General features: G+C 45.1%; 1 protein-coding gene across 2 annotated transcripts; it reads left to right on the forward strand.

Annotated features, from left to right (window-relative positions):
- Nucleotides 1-574: 574 nt before the first annotated feature.
- LOC135249734 (cysteine-rich and transmembrane domain-containing protein 1-like) lies at nucleotides 575-16689 on the forward strand. Of its 2 annotated transcripts, none has more exons than XM_064325251.1 (3): nucleotides 575-736; nucleotides 8554-8833; nucleotides 15683-16689. In XM_064325251.1, exons 2-3 carry the CDS (start codon nucleotides 8554-8556, stop codon nucleotides 15784-15786), a joined length of 384 nt encoding a protein of 127 aa, XP_064181321.1. In that variant the 5' UTR covers nucleotides 575-736; the 3' UTR covers nucleotides 15787-16689. The 2 variants fall into 2 exon arrangements, with proteins under 2 accessions (XP_064181321.1, XP_064181322.1); XM_064325252.1 differs by lacking the exon at nucleotides 575-736 and adding an exon at nucleotides 3709-3829.
- Nucleotides 16690-17587: the final 898 nt, after the last annotated feature.

The raw sequence follows: 17587 nt of genomic DNA on the forward strand, positions 1-17587 counted from the left end.
AGAGCTTTGCATTATTTTTTATATTACTGGATTTAACAGTGATTCCTTTTTATTAAATCAAATAAACAGTTGCTGCAAAGAAGTCTTAGCTGTGCCATTCAGCCTGGATCAAATCAGGATCTAAACAATGCTAACAACTGACGGCCAGCACAGCACATACCTGAACACAACATAGCTTCCAGACTATTTCAGTTAGCATTGTATAGGCAACTACTGTACTACTATACCACTGAGAGAATATGATTTTACGTGTAATATTTAATACAAACGATCACAGAATAAAACCGCTCTAAACCGAAGACTGATGTGGAATATATGGTGACATTCAAATAAGGTTATTTCTCCAACCATTTCCTAGTTGGAGCTCTGTCGCGATAAGGACATTACGTAATTATAGCTGGTTAATATTTTACCAATGACGTAATACACAAAGAGGAGCTGGGGCAAATCAGGTGATTAAAAAGATGAAATTACAACGGATATGCGCTTTTTTTAACCAACGAAAAACGCATTCGTCTCGGATTGGTCCAGAGATTCACCGTTGAGTGTTGGTGAATATCCACTTTCACACAGAGTAACCCCCTGCGCCATAAATTTGATGCCGTCACGCTCGTCACGCACCCGGTTTCGTTACGTGGTCGTTGAGAAAAAAAGCAGCTTGATGCGGTAAAAAACTGGAAGAGATCGCCGAGGAAACAAGAGCACCGTTTTACGAAAGAAACCTATTCCTGTTAAGGTACAGTTCACGTCCCTTATTACCCACATATTAATAGCAATAACAACGCATATGCTGCCGCTGGCAAGCGGTTTGTTAGATTACTCAAATACAGCGATTCGTCGAAATAAAATAGGCTAGATAGTAACACAACGCCTCTTAAAGGATGCATAATCTTGGCTAACACCACCTGCCGTGTTCCTAACGCTCGATGTTTTATATTTACTAATCTTGCTTTTTCCAGGCTTACAGCTGCTGAAAGCTAGCAGCATAATATCTATATGCTGGCTGGCCGGCAGAGAGTGTTCAAGGAGTTTGTTATTTTCCTTTTGTAATTTAACGGTTGTCTAAGTAGCCTAACAATTCCTGGTTCCGACCATTATTCCGTAGTTAGGCGAGTCTTGTGTATCTAAGATGTTAACTGTGGTGTTGGAGAAATGCGCATGGGTGGGGAAATCTGCTGAAGGTGCATTTGCACCGGTCTTGCTGTTTATGTAGACTAGCAAAGGGCGAGAGTTTTGTTACAGGGTCGAGCTAATGCGGTCTATCTGTGCTTCGATCACTCATGACGCTGCGAAGTCTTCCGGCCCAGTACATGAACCTCGTCTTTCGGTTACAGTATCTAACGTTAAGTCTCTTTGGAGACTGAAGTCCAGATAAGTTACCGTTAGGTAACCAGTGCACTGGGATGCATGTTCGCAGTCAGCTGGAGTTCATAGTACTGCTGTGTAACTGTCAGAGTCATGTCTTCAAACCTAAGGGGCTGTACCGAGCTGTGCTAACACAGCTAGGTACAATGCACAAGTGTTTTGATCCCTTAGGGCACACCTTTCCCCAGTTAAGGTGTCCATGATGTGTTGAAATAATGATCTGTAGTGTGCGTGTAGAGCTTAAAGGTTTTCTATCATAAAATGTGGCGGAATTGAAAGGGATACTAGAGTTATATTAAGAATGATGGGTTAAAGTGACATACGGTGTATAAAGCGGAATCTGTTTTAAATTTTATTAAGAATTGTGATGTGTTATCTAAAGAAATATATTTAGTCGTCTAGTCTACAATATAGACCTACGCATTTCCGTTTTACTATCCGTCATTTTCAACTGTACAATAATGCGATTGTGATAGAGAAATTGAAGTCACGCCTTAAGGAAACTTTGAGGATGACGTTATGAGCTGACTAAAGAGGTCAAGCGGTCACTGTCACTGTCCCGCCAAATGGTTCGACTGCTTTAAGAAAACATTATTAATTGCCCTTGTCTGAATTTTAAATATTTTTAGTTGAATTCCTTGAACTTAGAACCAAATTATAATTAGACAGTTTACACTATCTTTTCATATGTAATACAGGTTTAGCTTTGTCTTTTATACAGCCTATACATTGTGTTTTTGTAATCTAGGCCTGTATAATTTTCAGTTTAATTATCAAATTGATCATGTAAAGCACTTTAAGATTTGTTTCTGTAAATAAGGTGGTGTAAAAAAAAAAATGAATTGCAGAGTTTATTTTCTCTGACTGACAGATGCTCGGTTTAAGAAGGCAGATCCTTAATGCCGTAGATAAGAATTTATTCTTGTAGCATCCTAAACACACCGTCCAATTTATAGTCTGTATTTTTCAGACACTGTATTAGGAACTAACACTGGATACTGGTGTGAATTATGTGTAGTTATTCAGTTGTATTACGGTTGGAAGTGCCATACTTTGTCATTTAAGGTGATTTGCAAAAGGAGAACATGATGGTAAAAATATCTCCTGCTCCCTTGTGGTAGATCGCATGCAGCGGCACTATCATGTTTTCATTTATTGAAGTGTGGGAAGCTGTATGTTGTACTTTTGTACAGCTGGGTTGAAATCTGGAGATAGATTACACTGCATTCTAATTTTGAAATGACATCATTTACGGCTACTACAGGGCGGCTGATTCCTCCCCCTACACGAGCAGCAACAAGGTCTCGACTCTTTGCAGTTCTGGCCACGATGGGGAACGATCTTCCGTGGAGTCGAACAGCAGAGTGTCTGAGCACCTTCAAACGAAACTCAAGACGCACCTCTTCTCTGTACCTCTCTCCTCTTCCTAACCCTCCCATAACTATAAAAAAAAAAAAAAAAAAAAAAAAAAAAAAAAACATTTGTTCAGACTATCTGTTTTCCTTATGTATGCATCATAGTAAAGGCTTTTTATCTACATGTTGTTCAATGGACTTAAGCGGACTTGATCCTGAGTTTGGTTACTCTGTTGTAAGTCGCTCTGGATAAGAGCGTCAGCTAAATACCTATAATGTAATGTAATGTAACATCACAGAGGAAAACTTGCACAGCGATGAGTTTATTTACTGGTCATTATCTGTGACAGTACAATCAAGTTGTAGCCTAAGTGCTGGTTATGGAACTGGAGCAGAGGGGGCTGTGCTGGTTATGGAACTGGAGCAGAGGGGTCTGTGCTGGTTATGGAACTGGAGCAGAGGGGTCTGTGCTGGTTATGGAACTGGAGCAGAGGGGTCTGTGCTGGTTATGGATCTGGAGCAGAGGGGTCTGTGCTGGTTATGGAACTGGAGCAGAGGGGTCTGTGCTGGTTATGGAACTGGAGCAGAGGGGTCTGTGCTGGTTATGGAACTGGAGCAGAGGGGTCTGTGCTGGTTATGGAACTGGAGCAGAGGGGTCTGTGCTGGTTATGGAACTGGAGCAGAGGGGGGCTGTGCTGGTTATGGAACTGGAGCAGAGGGGTCTGTGCTGGTTATGGAACTGGAGCAGAGGGGTCTGTGCTGGTTATGGAACTGGAGCAGAGGGGTCTGTGCTGGTTATGGAACTGGAGCAGAGGGGGCTGTGCTGGTTCTGGAACTGGAGCAGAGGGGTCTGTGCTGGTTATGGAACTGGAGCAGAGGGGTCTGTGCTGGTTATGGAACTGGAGCAGAGGGGGGTGCTAATATTGAGGCTGAGGCTCCACCTCTTGGTTTGCTGCTGTAGGTCTTGTTGTTTTGTGCTGCTTTAAAGGAACAGCTCAGTAATGAGTTCTCCTGGGCCTGAAGTTGCATGACTCACTCTACCACACCTTACAGTAGACAGGTGAGACTCGCCGTCAGGTTAGCATCTACATCTCAGAACTTCCACACAGGTAAAATACTGATGGCTCTTTGTTTTTAAAATAGTAACTCTCATACTTTTCAGGTCCCACTGCTTTACTTGCACCTTTTCTGACTAGCGTATTCGACCAACGGATGTTTTTTTATTACAGTGAATTGGTCACACAATGGCCTTTTATATGAGCTCTAGAGTACTATGATGCATGTAAAAGCTGCTGGATACTAGTTAAGTGTGTACCGTGTGATGGTGGCATGTCTTTCGTGTTTTGCGTATGTTACAGCTCCATGTGTTACAGCTCTGTGTGTTACAGCTCTGTGTGTGTTACAGCTGTGTGTGTTACAGCTCTGTGTGTGTTACAGCTCTGTGTGTGTTACAGCTCTGTGTGTGTTACAGCTCTGTGTGTTACAGCTCTATGTGTGTTACAGCTGTGCGTGTGTTACAGCTGTGTGTTACAGCTCTATGTGTTACAGCTCTGTGTGTGTTACAGCTCTGTGTGTGTTACAGCTCTGTGTGTGTTACAGCTCGTTGTGTTACAGCTCTGTGTGTTACAGCTGTGTGTGTTACAGCTATGTGTGTTACAGCTGTGCGTGTGTTACAGCTCTGTGTGTGTGACAGATCTGTGTGTTACAGCTCTGTGTTTTACAGCTGTGTGTGTGTTATAGCTCTGTGGCTCTTGTGTGTGTTACAGCACTGTGTGTGTTACAATTCTATGTGTGTTACCGCTCTGTGTGTTACAGCACTGTGTGTTTTACAGCTGTGTGTGTTACAGCTCGCTGTGAGTTCGTGTGCGTGAGAAGCTTGTAACATGCACAAGAATTCAGTCTTTGATGTCTGTGTTGTGGAAACAGTGCTGTATTCACAGGCCACTGGATCTGGGGGAGGTCCCATGGTCGCAACGGCGACCAATCAAAACCGATCTCTGTGTTACTGTCAGTGAAGTCTCCTCCCCAGCACTCTGGCCTCCGAGCGTCGGGAGGTGTCAGTACGAGATAAAGGACCTGATCAAAGCTGGACTGCACACAGGAAGTAATCAATCACCAGTGATGGTTTCCTCCCGAAATATAAGATGACATCATATAGGAAGTACCCTGACATGTTACCCGTTGGTGCCCAGGTTAGGGTATTGGAGCTGTAAGGTTGCTGGTCAGAGCTGAATATATCTAAAATATTCATTATATAGTTTGCAGGTAAACCAGTTTTATGTTTAGTAATGAACTTGAGTACATTATCGACAAACCTTGTCTGATCTTAAAAGTGTTTTTTCTTTTTTTTTGCATCTACAGTGGCTAATCAGGAAGAAGATTGCCTGTACTGTATTAAGAGTAAATGGCGTATTTTATAGATGGCGTTTTCGCTAGCGAGTTGGCAGTTAACGTACAGAAACTCTGCAATAGTGTGCAAGCGAACACGCTGCTAGCTTAGCTCACCATTCACATGTTGTCAGAAAGTATAAATGAAGCCGAATCTGCATTATGTTAAGAATAATTATTCTTCTGCCTAGTTGGCTTTGCAGAGGTTAGGTCTGAATAGTGTTCACTGTGTGAACTAAACTGTGTTCTTGGCTAGAAATAGCTGTACAAAATAAGTATTGTACCTTACTGAACCTGTGTTTAGCAGTTGTCTATGACCATGAAATGCACTTTTTGTACGTCGCTTTGGATAAAAGCGTCTGCCAAATAAATGTAATGTAATGAATAAACGGGGGTGTCAGTGTAGGAAAGTGGGTTGGGAACTGAGCTTGTGACACCAAGGTTGTGTGTGCGTGCATGCGTGCGTGTGCGTGCGTGTCTTTACAGAGTGAGCAGGTGTAGTTTTTGTTGCCCCTATTATGGGCTGGCATTGTATAAACAGGCCTATAGTATTGGCCCATAGTGCAGGTTTGGGAATCTTGTTGGGGCTGTCGGGGATAGGTGGTGTTTATAATGCTGACAGGAGATGTGTGACAAGTCAGTCTCCTGCTTCTGACAGAATGCTTTACAGCAGAATGCCACCAGTGACCAGGGGTTGGAAGTTTCTAACTGTGTTTGGAAAACTTTTAAAATACTGTCAGGAACCCTGTCAGATAAACCAAACAATGGAAGTATCTGAGTGGTGAAGGAACGTGTTGTCTTACTCTGTGCTACTGGAACGGGATTAATTTAATGTTATCTCTCTTATCTGACTCCAAAAATAATGTTTTAACCTTTGCGCTGTGCTAACAGTTGTGCATAGGAGGAGACTGCAGGTGATCTGCCAGTAGTGTTTCCCTATATGGGTCGCTATCTATCGTAGGTTGTAGACACTTGCATGCCTCTGGCTTGTGTGGCCTGCATAAATTCAATTGTGTATCTTGCTCTAGTTCGAGTGTATAGTCGAGTGACAATGGGGTGCAAATATCCTTTATCCATTCTATGTGTATGTTAGGGTTAGGGTTAATATCCTGAGTTCTATGTGTATGTTAGGGTTAGGGTTAATATCCTGAGTTCTGTGTGTATGTTAGGGTTAGGGTTAATATCCTGAGTTCTGTGTGTATGTTAGGGTTAGGGTTAATATCCTGAGTTCTGTGTGTATGTTAGGACCTTAAAACTTCTAGGTGTGCAGTGGTAACATTCAAAAAGGAATGCCAGGTCAAAGTGAATGCAGTTTATTTTACAGTATGTGCAATGATGATAGTAGACATTAGATGAGTCTACCCGAACCGTTGCACGCTTCTCCTTACAAAATAGCGTTCACTGACCATTTACCGAGTGTTCCCTGAACATTCACTGAACATTCCCTGAATTAATAGGTGTCGGGTGCATACCTGTGTGATTGTGAATGCTAAAATGTGAAGGTAAGAATCACTGTTAGCAGGAACTAGATGGGCAAAATAAGATAATTCACATGATTGCATAATGAGCTTAAGCTGTCACTGAGTAGCAAAAGGGGCGTGGCCTCTCACTTCTTGTTGCAGCGCAGCTGTACCCACCATTTCGTGATTAAAAACCATTTTGTGGTCGCCATGATGAACAGCTACGCCATTTTCGTTTCCTCTAGTGTCCTGTCCCAGAAGTTGTTTAATTCACAGTCTGGTGAGTCTGCTGGGTTCTATCAGGTCCTGAGGTCCTTCATGTCCATTTAGCTTTATCAGGGACGTGCGAGCCTTCCTCTGGACCTGAGTCCACACGCCAGGCCTCCTTAAAATGGCCATGGCTATTTGCTCATTGTAATGTTATTCATTAACATGTTTTCCATCCTGGTGTGATAGCAAAGGGCGTTACAGACGTGGTCTGTCTCCACCAGCTTTTAACTTATGCATCATAATAACACCATCCCAGTGTGTTAATGAGCCCTATACATTTCCCCTGTAACACCATCCCAGTGTGTTAATGAGCCCTTTACATTTCCCCTGTAACACCATCCCAGTGTGTTAATGAGCCCTATACATTTCCCCTGTAACACCATCCCAGTGTGTTAATGAGCCCTTACATTTCCCCTGTAACACCATCCCAGTGTGTTAATGAGCCCTTTACATTTCCCCTGTAACACCATCCCAGTGTGTTAATGAGCCCTTTACATTTCCCCTGTAACACCATCCCAGTGTGTTAATGAGCCCTTTACATTTCCCCTGTAACACCATCCCAGTGTGTTAATGAGCCCTTTACATTTCCCCTGTAACACCATCCAAGTGCGGTTCTGCATAGCAGCATCCTGTCACTCAAATGTGCCTCGAATGTTAATTATTAACCGGGTTATCTTAACAGTAAAATCAGAGTTCATGCTATAAATGATTATTTGGGCCTATATGTCTACATTGCCTTGGTGAGCATGCTCTAGTTATGTCTAACAGTGGTACATACAGGTAATGGATCCAAAAAGCATTTTGTGCTGGTTTTTGTTAATGTGTGTGTGTGTGTGTAAATTGTGCTTTATGCTGGTGTGTGTGTGTGTGTGTAAATAATGCTTTAGGCTGATGTGTGTGTGTGTGTAAATTGTGCTTTATGCTGATGTGTGTGTGTGTTTAAATCATGCTTTAGGCTGGTGTGTGTGTAAATTCTGTTTTATGCTGGTGTGTGTGTGTGTGTGTGTGTGTTTAAATCATGCTTTAGGCTGATGTGTGTGTGTGTGTGTTTTTAAATCATGCTTTAGGCTGATGTGTGTGTATGTGTGTTTAAATCATGCTTTAGGCTGATGTGTGTGTGTAAATTCTATTTTATGCTGATGTGTGTGTGTGTGTGTGTGTAAATCATGCTTTAGGCTGTTGTGTGTGTGTGTGTGTGTGTGTGTGTTTGTAAAGTGTATTTCATGCTGGTGTGTGTGTGTGTGTGTGTGTGTGTAAATGATGGTAAAAGCCCTACTGTGCTGGCCCTGCTGGTGGAGTGTGTTTCCACAGTGATTACACAGGTTTGTTCATTATTGATGAGGCTGAGTTTTCCTGCATTATTTCTGAATGGCAGCAGTAGCCTGAGAGTTGCTGGGTTCACAGGCAGCGCTCAGCCACATAAACACCACGGAACCGGTGCTTATTGAGCCAGGAACATGAGCCGTAAACCGGCTGCTGGACTGCGTTTATATGGGAAAAGGGTTTTAGCCCGTCATGACAGTAAATGTCTCCAGAATAGTTGGTGTGTATAATATCTGTAGAATACATATATGAATAATATTGTGTGTGTGTCTGTGTCTGTGTCTGTGTCTGTGTCTGTGTCTGTGTCTGTGTCTGTGTCTGTGTCTGTGTCTGTGTCTGTGTCTGTGTCTGTGTCTGTGTGTGTGCGCGTGTGCTTGTGTGTGTCTCTGTAGATGAATCCTGAACAGCCACCTCCGTATCCGGGCCCTGGCCCCTCCGCTCCAGGATACCCCGCCCAAGGATACCCTGCCCAAGGATACCCCCCAAACATGGAGCAGCCCCACCCTGGAGCCTACCCCGCCTACCCCGCTTACCCCCAAGGGCCTGGGGGGCCCTACCCCGGTCCGGGACAGCCCCCCTACCAGGGGTACCCCGCGCCCCCGCAGCCACAGTTCGGCTGGCAGAACGGGCCGCCACCCGGACCCATGTATGCGGAGGCCCCCAAAAACACAGGTGAGAGGGGAAGGTAGGACTGCACCTGCTGCCAGAGCTCTGCAAGGTTACAGCATAGAATCTGCCTTAGAATCTCTGACCCTGACCCTGACCCTAACCCTAACCCTAACCCTGACCCTGAATCTAACCCTGATCCTAACCCTGACCCTAACCCTAACCCAAATGCTAACCCTAACCCAAACGCTAACCCTGACCCTGACCCTAACCCAAACCCTAGCCCTGACCCAAACCCAAACCCAAACCCTGACCCTGACCCAAACGCTAGCCCTGACCCTAACCCTGACCCTGACCCTAACCCTGACCCAAACACTAACCCTGACCCAAACACTAACCCTGACCCTGACCCTAACCCGAACCCTAACCCTGACCCTAACCCTGACCCAAACGCTAACCCTGACCCTGACCCTAACCCGAACCCTAACCCTGACCCCAACCCTGACCCTGACCCAAACGCTAACCCTGACCCTAACTCGAACCCTAACCCTGACCCTGACCCTAACTCTGACCCAAACGCTCCGTTTAGCACACAAGGCGTTCCCCTCTATATCCGGGTTCTTCCCCAGATTTATTCCCAGCGGGAGTTTTTCTCATCACTGCTTGAGTGTTTCCCCTCCTACTGGGGAGTTGGGGTTAGGGTTTAGCCTCGTCTGCTGGTTTTGGCAGGCTCAGATTCGGCCTCTCTCCGTCCCATTGTTCAGACCGTGTCTGTAGAGGGTGCTGCATGATTAGGGTGTTTGGAGTGACCGTGTCTGTAGAGGGTGCTGCATGATTAGGGTGTTTGGAGTGACCGTGTCTGTAGAGGGTGCTGCATGATTAGGGTGTTTGGAGTGACCGTGTCTGTAGAGGGTGCTGCATGATTAGGGTGTTTGGAGTGACCTGTGTCTGTAGAGGGTGCTGCATGATTAGGGTGTTTGGAGTGACCGTGTCTGTAGAGGGTGCTGCATGATTAGGGTGTTTGGAGTGACCGTGTCTGTAGAGGGTGCTGCATGATTAGGGTGTTTGGAGTGACCGTGTCTGTAGAGGGTGCTGCATGATTAGGGTGTTTGGAGTGACCGTGTCTGTAGAGGGTGCTGCATGATTAGGGTGTTTGGAGTGACCGTGTCTGTAGAGGGTGCTGCATGATTAGGGTGTTTGGAGTGACCGTGTCTGTAGAGGGTGCTGCATGATTAGGGTGTTTGGAGTGACCGTGTCTGTAGAGGGTGCTGCATGATTAGGGTGTTTGGAGTGACCGTGTCTGTAGAGGGTGCTGCATGATTAGGGTGTTTGGAGTGACCGTGTCTGTAGAAGGTGCTGCATGATTAGGGAGTTTGGAGTGACCGTGTCTGTAGAAGGTGCTGCATGATTAGGGTGTTTGGAGTGACCGTGTCTGTAGAGGGTGCTGCATGATTAGGGTGTTTGGAGTGACCGTGTCTGTAGAGGCTGCTGCATGATTAGGGTGTTTGGAGTGACCGTGTCTGTAGAGAGTGCTGCATGATTAGGGTGTTTGGAGTGACCGTGTCTGTAGAGGGTGCTGCATGATTAGGGTGTTTGGAGTGACCGTGTCTGTAGAGGGTGCTGCATGATTAGGGTGTTTGGAGTGACCGTGTCTGTAGAGGGTGCTGCATGATTAGGGTGTTTGGAGTGACCGTGTCTGTAGAGGGTGCTGCATGATTAGGGTGTTTGGAGTGACCGTGTCTGTAGAGGGTGCTGCATGATTAGGGTGTTTGGAGTGACCGTGTCTGTAGAGGGTGCTGCATGATTAGGGTGTTTGGAGTGACCGTGTCTGTAGAGGGTGCTGCATGATTAGGGTGTTTGGAGTGACCGTGTCTGTAGAGGGTGCTGCATGATTAGGGTGTTTGGAGTGACCGTGTCTGTAGAGGGTGCTGCATGATTAGGGTGTTTGGAGTGACCGTGTCTGTAGAGGGTGCTGCATGATTAGGGTGTTTGGAGTGACCGTGTCTGTAGAGGGTGCTGCATGATTAGGGTGTTTGGAGTGACCGTGTCTGTAGAGGGTGCTGCATGATTAGGGTGTTTGGAGTGACCGTGTCTGTAGAAGGTGCTGCATGATTAGGGTGTTTGGAGTGACCGTGTCTGTAGAAGGTGCTGCATGATTAGGGTGTTTGGAGGGGGGTGCGGTCGCTCGCTCGCTGCTGTTTCTCCCCCTTGAGACAGCCACGTCGGACCGCAGCAGGAAGTATCGCATGTCCACGAGGTGCGAATAGAGGCCCCACACCGATGGCTGTCTCTGATTGGCTGAGCCCTGGCTGTGCTGAGAACAGGGCTTGAGCCCTGTGCGATCTGATAAATATAGTCAATGCTGAGTCATTCAGGTCTAACAGACTGCAGTGATCTCATTGGCTGCAGGATAACTACATGCTGGTCTTAGCATTCTGACTCTGAAATTAGCCCCAGGCATTGCTATTTATTATAATTATAGGTTATATTATTAACTTAATTATGTAATTGTATTATATTATTTAGATTCATGCATGAGGCCTTTTGGGTTTCTAACCTCAACTGCAGATTTATTATTCTGACTTGAAAATTTTTCACTGTCGTTTTGTATTGCATATGTTAACAAATACGGTTGTTTGTGTATTTGTTTTTAAACTGAAACTAAAAACTAAAGTTCTACAATTTCAGATTAGTATTCTTACTGTGCAGATTATGCTTATTTTGAATATCATGACCCATTTGTGAACAGTGGTGTGGTTGGGGACAGAACTTCCGTAGCTGCCATGGCACCTGAGAAAAGCCTCAGTATCCTCACAGAATGGGCAGGAGTAGGAATGGAGCCGCAGAATGGGCAGGAGTAGGAATGGAGCCGCAGAATGGGCAGGAGTAGGAATGGAGCCACAGAATGGGCAGGAGTAGGAATGGAGCCACGAGCCGCACTTTTATTCAGCCAATCCTATGAAGGTCTCTGAAGCAGGAGGGCTTTGCTGCCCTGGACACTGAGTGCTGCATTTCCTCATGCTTTGCAGTTTTCTTAGAGGTGTTGGAACAGGGTTGGCTGGGTGTCTGTGGTTTAGTACACTGCAGTTCTGACACTTTTGCTGGGTGTTGGTGACTCTTATTTGTGATTGGTTGGTTGGAAATGGGTTTCAGTAACACCCCTGATGCAAAATTGCAAATTCAGTGTTGCAGAAGCAATTGTTTAGGATGATTAATCTTCCATAGACCATCTGGCGATATGAAGGTGAACATAACGCTTCAGGGCTCATGGAAAGAATAAGCTTTCCTTTCCTTTTTTCCCTCTGTTGTGTGTTGGTGCGTGGTGTCAGAGTGAGTGTCGTCTGCGTAAAGACCGTAGCTTTGAATCCATGGTGTGGCTTTTTATTTTTTAAACAGCAGCATCAGATATTTGTGCTATTCCAGTTACTGTAGGTATGACATGTAAAATGAGGCATTGTAGAATTGTGTCACGGGAACCAAAATGCACAGTGCATTTTGTTAGCGTTAGGGTTAAGGTTGGGGTTAGTGTTAGGGTAGAGTTAGAATTGGGGTTAGCGCTAGGGTAGGGTTAGGATTGGGTTAGTGTTAGGGTAGAGTTAGAATTGGGGTTAGCGCTAGGGTAGGGTTAGGATTTGGGTTAGTGTTAGGATAGGGTTAGGATTAGGGTTAGGATTGGGGTTAGGGTAGGGTTAGGGTTAGAACTGGGGTTAGGGTAGGGTTAGGACTGGGGTCAGGGTTAGGGTAGGGTTAGGATTGGGCTAGTGTTAGGGTAGGGTTAGGATTGGGTCAGGGTTAGGGTAGGGTTAGGATTGGGTCAGGGTTAGGGTAGGGTTAGGATTGAGGTCAGGGTTAGGGTAGTGTTAGGATTGGGGTCTGGGTTAGGGTAGTGTTAGGATTGGGTTAGCGTTAGGGTAGGGTTAGGATTGGGTCAGGGTTAGGGTAGGGTTAGGATTGGGGTCAGGGTTAGGGTAGGGTTAGGATTGGGGTTATTGGTCTCAGTAAAGGCTGTGTGTGGCGATGGGGGGATTGATGAGAGAAAGGACACTTCAGTCTCAGTAATAACCCTGAGTGACTGACAGACTGAGGGGGACAGACACACACACGCCCCCCCACATGCTCACACACACACACACACTCACACACACAGTGACTGACAGACAGAGGGGGACAGGCTGGATGACCCGCACCGTTTCTTTAAGTAACAGACCCTGGTATCGGCATGGTTACTGCTTACAGACGGGACTCATACCCCCCACCCCCCACGGGACAGGACTCATACCCCCCACGGGACAGAACTGATACCCTGCATCTCACTCATATGCAGCATTCTGAGGCTCATATTAGCTCTGATCTCAGCCTAAACTCCCCCATGGAGCCAGTAAGTCTCAGATACTCTGTGCTGAGAAATAACAGTAATATAGACAACAGCGCAGAACACTGCATGCGCCCTGTTCTGAATCATACAGCCAATAAAAGCCTCTCAGCCAGCAGAATGAATCTGGGCTCAGCTGGGGAACCCGGCAGCCAAAGCGCGCTGCTCCAAAGGTCGCTGCTTTTGTTCTGTGAGGAGCTGAGCAAATACGCAGAATATTTCCTTGTTTGTATTATTGGGAGTATTTTACAGGATAGAGGTGAACAGGCTAATGGCCACACCTCAGATCTGCTCAGCTTGGTGGCCTCGAAACGCTGAGCTGTGGGTCCTTCAGCACTGTGCTGTTATTCCTTCAGTATGGTGCCTTACTGTCTTATTCCTTCAGTGTGGTGAAATGTGTTTTACTGGTTTTTTGTCCTGAATTATTTATTGTAATTTCTGTTTAGAGTGTGTGTTCTGCTGAGGTCAGATAAGTTTTCTCAGAATTAGAGGCTGAAATCTAATCTTATCTAATATAAGCTGCTGTTTGAAGGCCATACCTGGGTGGAACAGCACAGGTGTGTGTGTGTGTGTGTGCGCGTGTGTGTCTGTGTGTGTGTCTGTGTGTGTGTATACACTCTGGTTGCTCCTGTGACCAGCACAGGGAATATGATCTAATTTTACTTCCTGGAAATGGCAGCACTCATCTATTTACAGAAAGAGAGGACAGGACACACACACACACGCACACACACACATATGCATGCGCACACACACGCACACTCACATATATGCACACACGCACACACACACTCACATATACATGCGCATATATGCACACACGCACGCACACACACACGTAGATGATGTGTGCAGGGAATCAGGTGTCTGAGTCACTCTGTGGAGTCTCTGGGTTCTGTTCTTTCTCACTTAGTTTATTGGAAGGGTCTCTGTCAGGAACACGCTTGTGGCTCCATTGAGCTGTCAGAATCGCCACGGTAACAGGACCCTTGGGGGCTGCTGAGAAATGTAACATGTGACTCATTTGTTTGATGGTTCTCTTCAGTAACCACAGGTAGGGCAGTCATTGTTCTGTGTGTGTGTGCGTGTGTCCGCGTGCGTGTGTGTATAGATGAGACGAAACACTCGAACAGGTGGCACTGGTGTGATGAACAAAACCCAGCTTTAGAGAAAAGACCTGGACACTAAATATTTATCTCCTCTCTCTCTCTCCCTTTTCCTCTGTCCCCCCCCCTCTCTCTCTCCCCCTCTGTCCCTCTCCCTCTGTCTCTCTCTCCCTCTGCCCCCTCTCACTCTCTCCCTCTGCCACCCTCACTCTCACCCTTTTCCTCTGTCTCTCTCTCTCCCTCTGTCCCTCTCCCTCTCCCCCTCTCTTTCTCTCTCAGTTCAATTCAATTCAGTTTGCTTTATTGGCATGAAATACATACAGTAAATATTGCCAAAGCATTATATAAAAAAACAGACACACAAATTCAGGAATTCCAAATAGAAAGAGAAAAGAGAGAAAAAAAGCAATAGACTATTTACACTAGGATTTAGTTAACTGTATTTATTTTTACAAGTTGAACAGGTAACACATTGTACCTTTTATCTGGGTAGTTTCTCACACTGTCCCTCAGGTTGTGACAGGCTGAAACATATTCTGCTGCCAGTGGGGCTGTTGACCCTTCTCCCAGAACTATTTTCAGCTTTTCTGTGTTTGTCAGGGAAGGAAATGATTTTATAATTTTAGAAAATTTGTTGAAATATGTTTTCCTTATTTCAGAATATTTTTCACAGTCTAGGAGGAAGTGCATCTCTGTCTCCACCTCTCCTGTCTTACGGTGTCCTCTTTGGGCAACCATTACTTTTTATCTCTCCCTTTTGCAATTGTTAAGGTGTGGTCACTGAGCCTGTACTTGGTCAGGATCTGTCTCTGCTTCGTATCTCTGACAGAGAAGAGATATTCTGCCTGTGTGTATTCTCTGTTTAGGGCCCGATAGCAATTCAGTTTATTTTGGAATTTGGTACTGGTCTTCCAATGTTCCAAATAAATGGTTTTGATTTGTTTTATAGTTTGGTTAACTCTAACTGGCGATTGTGAAGCAGTGCTGATCTGAAGCTGGTTTGTGTTAGTACTGGTTAGTTTAGATAGGTTCAGAACCAGCTGACTGAGGGGATACTTTCCTGGGCTTACCTCTTGGGTTTTTAGAGCCTAATATTGTACTGAATTTTCCGGGCTAGATTTTAGATGCTCGATAAAATTAAGTGGCCTTTTTGGATTTGAATAAGAATTGGATATCTGCCTAATTCAGCCCTGCATGCATTATTTTGAGTATTTCTGTGTACCTGTAGGATATTTGTAAAAAAATTCTGCATGCAAAATTTCAGCTGGATGTTTTTCCCATCTAGTGTAGTCTTGCTGACTGAGTGGACCCCGTATTTCACTTGCATATAGCACAATTGGCTGGATAACGCTATCAAATATTTTTGTGGGAATATTTATTTTATGGAATCTTCTTTTGATTGCATAAAAGATCTCTCTCTCTCTCTCTCTCTCTCAGTGTACGTTGTTGAGGAGAGGAGGCGTGATGACGTGGGGGACTCCTGCCTGACTGCCTGCATGACTGCGCTCTGTTGCTGTTGCCTTTGGGACATGCTGACCTAACACCCCTGACCCCTGACCCTGAACACCTCAGCAAACCCAGTCTTGGAGTGGAGTGGGGGGGGTTTCAGGAGGAGCGAAAGTCGGAATTATGTGGAACTGCTGATTTAAGGATTAAAGGCACCGCAGGTCTCCACCCCACCCCCCCTGCCCCCGCTAGCCCCACCCCAACCCCTCCCACTGGCCTTGCACTGTCTTCTGATAGGTTACAGTGTAGCCCTGATGCCATGCCTAGCACAGCCCTGGGGCTGTAGCCTGCTTTTAAATGAACTGATGTTTGTCTTAAAATAACATTTAATCTGAGATTTAAGTTAAATTATACACCGCCTTTTGAAAGATTGAAATTATATCTGTTCATGTTAATGTATCGTATGTATTATTTTAAGAACCTTTCATTTATATTGATTATAAATACATAATTAAACCTGGAGTTGGAACTGTTGTTTTTAATACTTACATTCCTAGATGGTAAAAACTAAATTAACTGCAACTGATTAAAAAAAATGCTATTTACCAATGCAAGAACATGAGAATTGCACAAAGAATAAAATATGTTGTTAAAATAAATTAAATAAGGAATGATATTTCTTTATGTATACTGCTGATATGATTTTGAATGCAGAGAATGGGAAATGTCTTGTTTGGTTTGGTTATCTTCTTTCTTTTCAAACATTGGAGCAATGCATTGTGGGATTGCTGTTTCTCTGTCTCTGTAGTCTCCCCTTTCTGAAGAGGCAGTGATTGATCTTGGTATCCAGGGAGGTGATTTTACTGGTTATTGATTTTCATTAATATATTTTATGTATACACCATTTGTTTTGAATTGTATTATTTATTGTAATTTCTGTCTTGAATGCACGTCCTTCTGGTGTGGTCAAAGAAGTGGGAAATAAAGTGTAATCTCAATTTGCGTTCAAATGGAAACCTCTGTTTTAGACAAAATAGTGACCATTGAAAGCACAGCCCTGAAAGTGTGCTGTGTGTGTAAATGTGTGATTCTGTTTCCCCTGTTTGGATCGTCCAGCTGTGCGCTGAAGCCCTGCTGATGGACACGCCTAACGCCTAACCCTAACAACGACTAACCCTAACCCTAACCCTGGAGCCCCCCCTATGCCAGGGGCCTCATCGCTGTGCTGCACTGTCCTTGGGCTCCTTTGTAAATGCTGCGTACGCCCAAAAAACATGCGTACACCACCTTCCCACGTAATTTTACAAATGCAGCCTTCCAAGAGATTGCTGTGTGTCTTTTATGGGTAATGAGTGTGTGAAAGTATTTGTGAATGAATTAATCATTGCATTTATGAAGCACTTTTCCAGACGCTCAAAGTCTTTTACAGTGATGAGGGTTAGGGTTAGAATGAAACTCATCTCAGCCACCATCAATGTGTAGCACCCACCTGCGTGATGCGGGGCAGCCATTTCACACTAGAACGCTCACTGCCTGTCAGCTGAGGTGGAGAGAGAGAACGTTTTAGCCAATTAAACTAGGGGATGATTAGGTGGCAGGTTGAGAATTTGACAACCCCCTGCTCTTTGCGAAGAGTGTCAAGGGGTCTTTAGTGAGCGCAGTGACTCAGGAGATCAGTTTAACGTGTCATCTGACAGAGCATCTCCTACAACAGTGTCCCCATCACTGCACTGGGGATATTTGACCAGAGAGATGATTACCCCCTGCTTGCCCACCAACTCCACTTTCAGCAACAACTTAGTTTTCCCAAGAGGTCTTCCGTCCAAATACTAACCAAGGGTTGTGTGTCTGTGCTGTGTGAAAGTGATGTGTGTCTGTGCTGTGGGAGAGTGTTGT

Source organism: Anguilla rostrata, chromosome 3 (assembly GCF_018555375.3).
Source record: "Anguilla rostrata isolate EN2019 chromosome 3, ASM1855537v3, whole genome shotgun sequence".
NCBI lineage: Eukaryota > Metazoa > Chordata > Actinopteri > Anguilliformes > Anguillidae > Anguilla > Anguilla rostrata.